This window comes from Tripterygium wilfordii, chromosome 15 (genome assembly GCF_013401445.1).
Source record: "Tripterygium wilfordii isolate XIE 37 chromosome 15, ASM1340144v1, whole genome shotgun sequence".
In the NCBI taxonomy this organism is placed as follows: Eukaryota; Viridiplantae; Streptophyta; class Magnoliopsida; order Celastrales; family Celastraceae; genus Tripterygium; species Tripterygium wilfordii.
The window spans coordinates 5692281-5699886 of NC_052246.1; the positions used below are offsets into that span (position 1 = coordinate 5692281).

At 37.8% G+C, this 7606-nt stretch overlaps 1 protein-coding gene across 1 annotated transcript; it reads left to right on the forward strand.

Moving 5' to 3' along the window:
- The first annotated feature begins 1328 nt into the window (after positions 1-1328).
- Positions 1329-3487, forward strand: LOC120016325 (tryptophan aminotransferase-related protein 4-like). The gene is made up of 4 exons (XM_038869045.1): positions 1329-1651; positions 1898-2491; positions 2638-2918; positions 2993-3487. Exons 1-4 carry the CDS (start codon positions 1359-1361, stop codon positions 3202-3204), a joined length of 1380 nt encoding a protein of 459 aa, XP_038724973.1. The 5' UTR covers positions 1329-1358; the 3' UTR covers positions 3205-3487.
- The last annotated feature ends 4119 nt before the right edge of the window (positions 3488-7606 follow it).

Here is a 7606-nt window from a genome sequence, read left to right on the forward strand (position 1 = left end):
ATTCTTAGGTATATTATATTTATATAATATATATTTATTATTTTATTATTTAATAAAAACTTGGGATCAACCTTCATTGTAACAGTTAAACCTTGAAAACCTTGAACCTTCATTCTCGACGGTTCGATGTATGAGTCGGTTTTAAAAACTATGCTCGGAAGTTGGGTTCAAGAGAGTTGAAGGGGTGTTTTGCGAAGGCTTGGGATAGAGAAATAGAAAAGCTGACCCACCAAGTCCTGTCTTCTTCATTGATTCTTTCAATAACCATCCTGTCTATCCTCAAAAAGGATCTGTAAAAGTTGGAAAGAATTTATTTTTTTTTCTCATAAGATTCTTTCACTCAAACTTGATTATGTCCATACAAATAGAAGATTCTTTGGGTATGCAATCCTGTCAAATTTGGACAAAGACAATACTATTATTATTATTATTAATTTTTTTGGATAGAAACATTTGGTGGGCCTAGTTAATCACTTATTAAAATCATGAAAAATACCTGCAAGACCAAATTAAAAGTCGTGAAATGGGAATAAATTGTTTCTTTATTTGGGAAAATTGGCAATATAAAAACTATGCAAAGGTAAATCACAACAAATATATAGATATCTTATATTTCTACAATTATCATGTCCTATTAAAATCCCTTTGCTACCATGCGATCCTAGTTATACTGTCAAAAAAAAAAAAAACTATACAAAATATTTAGCAATAAAGTGGAGATGATTCTCAATGTCTTGAGATATAATAATAATAAAACCTTATCCCCACTTTAATTTAATGGTTGTAAATACAATAAATTAAGGTACGATAAGGTCATGCCACAACTCCAAATATTATCCCTCATTTTAACCATCAATCTATGTAGTACGTGGGATGTCTATTGATTATGAATACAAATCGAGGCCCCTTAAACATACAACATGCAAGCTGGATGGGAACGAGGTTTAACATTGAGTTGAGAAATTGGGGGACAAAGCATTTTCCAAAAATTAATATGTAAAATTTAGCCCTCAAATTCAACAGTAATTCTAGAATCATATTAGTCAGTCCCTATTTTATATCTAAATTCAACTCTAAAACTTTTACCAAGAATAATTCTAAATTCAATTTAGCACGTAAAAGTGATAGGGACGTAAAATAGATTCTGTAGCTTAATGACTAAACAAATATCATTATGGCAGATACCACATGTTTTTCTCAACATTTTACTGCACAAAAAAAATTCAAAGGAGATGTCAAGACTTCTGCTTTAGCCAAATTAGACTAATGTGGGTGGTGACATCACCAACCAGAAAAGTAAAAGAAAAACCATTTTTATTGAACCAGAAGAAAGAGAAGGATCTTTCAGAGAACCAAAAATGGCTAAGAATTTAAGCTCCAAGCATATGGTATGCTTGGTGAGTTCCATAATTTTGAACATTTTGTCAATTATTAATTTATATGTGGGTGGTGGTGGTTGGGATCTGTCATGGACCAGAAGAGCAGCGACTGAAGCAGAGGCTGTGGCAGCTGTGTACTGCTCAGGCCATGGAAGAGCCTACTTGGATGGCTTGGTTCTTGATGGAAATCTCCCTGTTTGTGAGTGCAACTCTTGCTATGGAGGCTCTGATTGCTCTCAATTCAACCTTACTTGTATTGCGGATGCTAATGGGTACTTTCTCCCCTCTCTCTGTCTTCCTCACAAACACAACACCATGCACACACTTGCTCTAGCTCGAAGCCATAATTAGGTCTAGGTGTGGCCCAGATAAAGGAGGAGGGTTGTGAAGAAGAAGAAGTGGCCTTCTCTTCTCTTCTCTTCCTTCTCTTCTCTTCTCTTCTCTTCTCTTCCTTTCAATGCAAGAACAGAGTAAGAAAAAGCAGAATTTTTTTTACGAAGTATGATGTTTGTTTGCAGTGGGGATCCATATTTTTTGGAGCCCTTTTGGATGCAGAAAGCAGCCAGTAGTGCAGTTGTAGTAGCCGGATGGCACAGGATGGGATATTCATACCATGATAAATCCACCATCTCAGCCGAGCTCGAGCGGCACATTCGTAAACTACATGCCCTTGTTGGAAATGCAGTCACCGATGGGAGACACATTCTTTTTGGTGCTGGCTCCACCCAAGTCCTTATGGCTGCAGTCTACGCCTTGTCCCCTCTCAATTCTTCTTCTTCACCTGCAAGGGTTGTGGTCTCAATCCCTTTCTACAATCTTTACCAGTTGCAAACAGAAGTTTCCAACTCTGTCCAATTTAAGTTTGAAGGAGATACATCATCATGGATGAACTATTCAGATTATGCTAATGCCAATTTCATTGAGTTTGTAACTGCACCAAATAATCCTGATGGAAAATTGAACAAGGCAGTGCTTCATAGCTTCTACACCAAAGCGATCCATGACCGCGCCTACTATTGGCCTCATTATACAGGAATTCCAGCTCCAGCAGATGATGATCTTATGATATTTACCATTTCCAAGCTCACTGGTCATGCTGGCTCAAGATTCGGGTAACACCCTCATCACATCCTTAAACAATTCAGACTATGATTACTTGTTCCCTAATGAGTGCTTAACGGCCTTATAACATCACAACTCTTTAAATGCACAGAAGTTTTCACAAATCTCTAACCACCATATTTCTCTGATGATACAGATGGGCAGTGGTGAAGGACAAAGCTGTGTATGAAAGAATGGCAAGGTATATGGAACTAAATACGATGGGTGTTTCTCGTGATACTCAATTAAGGGCATTGAAGCTTCTGAAAGTAGTGCTTGAAGGGGGAGCAAGAGATTTGTTCAATTTTGGTCACGAGACAATGAGCAGTCGCTGGGTAAAAATAAGGAAGACAGTATCAATGTCGAAACGTTTCTCTCTTCAAGAAATCCCACCTGAAAATTGCACCTATTTCAACAAAATTAGAGAAGCTTCACCAGGTAATTCTGAGGCATAGGCTTTTTCTGTACTGTATGAACCAACAGAGATAATGTTGGAACTTAATTTCTTGCAGCTTATGCATGGTTGAAGTGTGAGAGAGAAGAAGATAAAAATTGTTACACAGTCCTGGAAGCAGCCAATATCATAGGTCGAGCAGGTAAAGCTTTCGGTGCAGAAGATCGGTATGTAAGACTCAGCCTCCTGAGAAGCCAAGATGATTTCGATGTAACGCTGCAGCATCTCAACAAACTGGTCTTGGAGGAAGGTGGTTCCAAGACTATCTAAAGAATAATTTGATCAGGTAATTTTCTGCAAGGTCACCTCTGTTGACCTGCTCTTATGTAAAGAATAATTTGATCAAGCAATCTTCCGCAAGGTCATGTCTATATTGACCTGCTCTATCTTCTATCTGTAAATGGACATCTCAAAGTTCATAGAAGAGGTCATCTCTGTTGACCTGCTTTCCTGTACTTAAAGATTTCATGATTGTTTACAGAACTCTCTGCCTGAGAGCCTTGGGAACAGAAAATATTATATGCAGTATTCTAAACAATGTGTTTTTACTTGTGATTATCAAGTTCACTTATTGGGTGCTGAAAACATGAATGGAAGAACTTTAGGGCAGCTGCATGTAGCAACTGTATATTGGTTTGTAAATCTGGTATACTGGCACTTCCAATGGCATTTATTGAGTTTAAATTGCTTCCATTCTTGATAGTTCCTGTGTAGTAGCCAGCACCGGCAACTCAAGCCGCCAATTGTTTCGGGTTCCAGATTTAGGGTGCATTTGGTTATCTTTTTGTCAGCTAAGCAAGAGCTTTATAAGCTAAGGTGATCATGTATGTGCTTTTAGTTTATCTTATTCAGGCAATATATCAGCCACCTTTAAATAGACTGTTTGATGACCAATCTGGCTTTTAGCGTGCCCGGCTCGCCTTAACCTCTCTCGTCAAGTTTGGTTTGAAGCCTCTGATGAAAGTCCCTATAAGGGCATTCTTGGGCCATTCATGCACTTGATTCGATAGCCTTTCAAAGTCCTACAAGTTGTCACGTAATTCTTCTGTTTGTTTAACTCGGGAAAGGGCTTCATCATGATCAACATACCTTGTTGGTCAGAACCCCGGTAAGCACCTCTCTTCTGAAATCCTTCCGCCGTATCTCTTTCCTTTTCCTTCGATAAATTTGCTCAATCAATTGCCATCATAAGTTGCCTTCCCCTTCTAGGAAAAACGCACATGGTAAACTTTATTGCCCTTCTTGATCTCATGGAACTTAAAAAACTAGTTTGCCCTATACATCCTTCTCTGTGGAAAGAGAAACAAAAATTCAAGATTATGAATAGTTTTTATGCACATTTGCATAAATGAGACCTTTCGGTCGAGGGATGCCTTGATGGAGATGAACATCCCAAGAGATTATCCTTATTAGAGCCAAGGCAACATCAAGTTTTCCTCTTCAGACGAAATTAAGGAGAGTATATTAGATTATTTTCCTCTTGAGGCTGATCTTACTCTTACTGTTAAGACCTCCCAAGTTGTTGGTGGTAGTGTCCCTTTTGGGATACTTCATATTGAAATTGAAGATAAGTTAGCAACCGTGGAAGAGAATGGCCCAGATGGCTGGACTGATGATGGGCAAGAGCAAAATTCTGTTACTGACCCCCTTTGGCATTCAGCCTCTAGCTACAGTCGATCAGGCTTATGAAGAGGCCTTTATGTTCATCTTTTTCATATTTAGATATAAATGTGAGCTTTTGAGCCAACTTTTGTACTTGCTTTATTTAATTAATGAAGACTATTTTATTTTTTTAGTACTTGTATATTTTTCTTACGTGTTGCTACATGGTTGGCCATTCAGCCTCCCTAGTTTGGGCCGTCCATCCTGGCCCTTTTCCTTTGTTGATTAGTTGATTTTCCATTAAGTCATTTCACTTTTGTTGATAGACCGGCAGACCATTGAGGCCTTTCTAATTTGTTAATAGGCCGACATACCATTAAAACCTTTCTCATTTTTTGATAGGCCAGCAGGCCATTAACGCCTTTCTCCTTTGTTGATAGGCCAACAGGTCATTAAGGTCTTGCTCATTTGTTGATAGATTGGCATGTCATTAAGGTATTTCTCCTTTATTCATAGGTCAGCTTCTCATTTTTTGATAGGCTGGCAGCTCATTAAGATCTTTTCTCCTTTGTAGATAGGCCGGCAAGCCATTAAGGTCGTTCTCATTTGTTGATATGCCAACAGGCCATTAAGGCCTTTCTCATTTATTGATAGGCCATGCCTTTTTCTCATTTGTTAATAGGCCGATAGGCCTTATTGATAGGTAGGGATGAAATAGGGCCAAGCTGAGTCAGGCCCTGACAGGCCCTAGGCTCATCTCTTTCCCTTTAAACTAGGCTCGAGCCCTAATAGGGCTCCAAAAACTTGACTTCTCTCAAGAGTCATTTGAAAATAACAAGTCCTAGACTCAACCCGGTCCGTTTGTAGGCTTGATCATTAATAAGAAAAGCCTAGAAAAAAATAGCAAGTCAAATGAAATCCAATATTAATGCAAGTCAAATTTCTACAATAGCAGCCAACATTAATCCATAATTAAACTTCAAAATAATAGAAGCCAACATTACATAAAATCCATAATTAAACTCCAAAATAATATAGAAGTTAAATTCTTCATAACAATAAAAAAAAATCATAATGAAACTCCAACAATCCTTTTTAATTGCAAGCAGGCATGAATCTCCAAGTCTACTCTGTAATCTCCAAGACTCCAACATAGTAAAGTAGCAATTAACCAAAGTGCAAAGAGTATGAAGAATTTGAAACCTAATTTGTAGCCGTTGTACAACCAATAATGCATTACACAGTTCAATTTCCCATATCCCTTAAGATTGGCATGATATTTTTATAGAATAAGAAACATAAAAAGTGAATAGTCCCCGCTAATACTATGTAGTAAAGAACATGTATCAACAAATATATCGCAATTACCAAGTGTCATGGTAACAGGTGAGGAATTAGGGATTTACGGAATTAGGGGCTTATTAAATGGGCTTCAGCAATGGACAGTTCATTGGGCTTTTGAATATATTTATAATTTTACATATATCATATATGATATTATAAATATAAATATGTGTATATATATAGGCTCTAGGGTCTACGGGCCGGACTTCTCCAAGCCCGAGCTCGACCCTAAATCATAAATGAGCCTAGCAATAAGGCCGAGCTCGACTCCTTTGTCTTACGGGCCGAGTTTGGTCCGAGCCTAAATAGGGCAGCACGACCCATTTTCATCCTTATTGATAGGTTGGCAAGCCAATTAAGGTCTTTCTCATTTGTTGATAGGTCGACAGGCCAATTAAGGCTTTTCTCCTTTGTTGATAGGCCGGCAGAAGACCTTTTTGTGAGGAACCCCTTGGGTTTTTAATCAAACCCAAGATACTTTGGAAGTTTTTCGACTGATGGCCTTAGTTGTTCAGTCTAAACCACAATGAGGAACCCCTTGAATTTTTTAATCAAATCGAAGATACTTGGAAAGTCTCATGGACTTTTTTGGATTGATAGCCTTGACTTTTCCATCCAAACTTCGGTGGGAAACCCCTTGAATTTTTTAATCAAACCCAAGATATTTAGGAAGTCCCATGGACATTTTTGGATTGATGGCCTTGGGCTTTCTGTCCAAATCTCATTGATGAACCACTTGGGTTTTTAATCAAACCTAAGTTGCTTGGAAAGTTCCATGAACTTTTTTAGACTATTAGCCTTGGCCTTTCTATAGAAAAATTTTACTAGGGGAACTGTTGGGTCTAAATTAACCTTACTAGTAAGTGTACTAGTCGGCGACTACAGCACAATGATAAGCAAGGGTCGAATCCACAGGGACGGTGTTATGTTTAATCCAAATGTATATTTGTATGTATATATGGACAATGCAAACAAAAGTAAAGTTCAACTCAAGATTGTTTGGGTTGGGTAATTAAACTAAAACAAGCAAATAGTAAAGTATTTTTGGTATTTTCTTTGAATAAGGATGTAACTAATGCAAATGAGATAAACACCAAGGCTTTGGAATCCCCCTTGGGAAATAACTTGCGATGACACAAATTCACACACACATTTGCTAATTCGGGCATAACGAATCCGTACCTAAGTCGGTTTTAGCGCACCTAAGCCAAATCTCCCTAAAATCGATTACTAGCCATCCTATTGGTCTAGGTCGGATATTCCTAAATACATTCTAGCCATCTTATTGGTCTAAACATGCATAGGAATTCATGGAGTTCTATGGAGATTAGGATTCATACAAATTGTCACCTAATTAAAGGGAGACACATTCATAATCAAGTGTTTCAAGAAGCATAATCTACTTGACATATTATTGTCTAAGCAAATTCTCCAAACAATTTCATCCAAAAAACCTAGGTGTTGGCCAAACACCACAAGCATGAAGAAATTGTAATCAAACATAGAAACACAAGATTTATACCCAAATCAACTCATATATATGTAAATCAAGTCATAAACAAAGTCATCAAACCCAAGGCTTCATCCTAGCCTTGGCACAAGTGATTTAGTTACACATAATGAGAGAAAAACACAAAAGGAGAGATGAGAAAATCATGAATAAACCCAATTAGTTGAGTAGATCCAAGTTGAGCTGAAGAATCTCTCCTCCTAGCTCCAAGAGTCG

Excerpts from the sequence above, each read along its gene's own strand:
- LOC120016325 (XM_038869045.1), top strand. The coding sequence starts at position 1,359 with ATGGCTAAGAATTTAAGCTCCAAGCATATGGTATGCTTGGTGAGTTCC. Across the intron at positions 2,492-2,637 it reads CATGCTGGCTCAAGATTCGG|ATGGGCAGTGGTGAAGGACA; the intron begins GTAACACCCTCA and ends CTGATGATACAG. Across the intron at positions 2,919-2,992 it reads AATTAGAGAAGCTTCACCAG|CTTATGCATGGTTGAAGTGT; the intron begins GTAATTCTGAGG and ends AATTTCTTGCAG.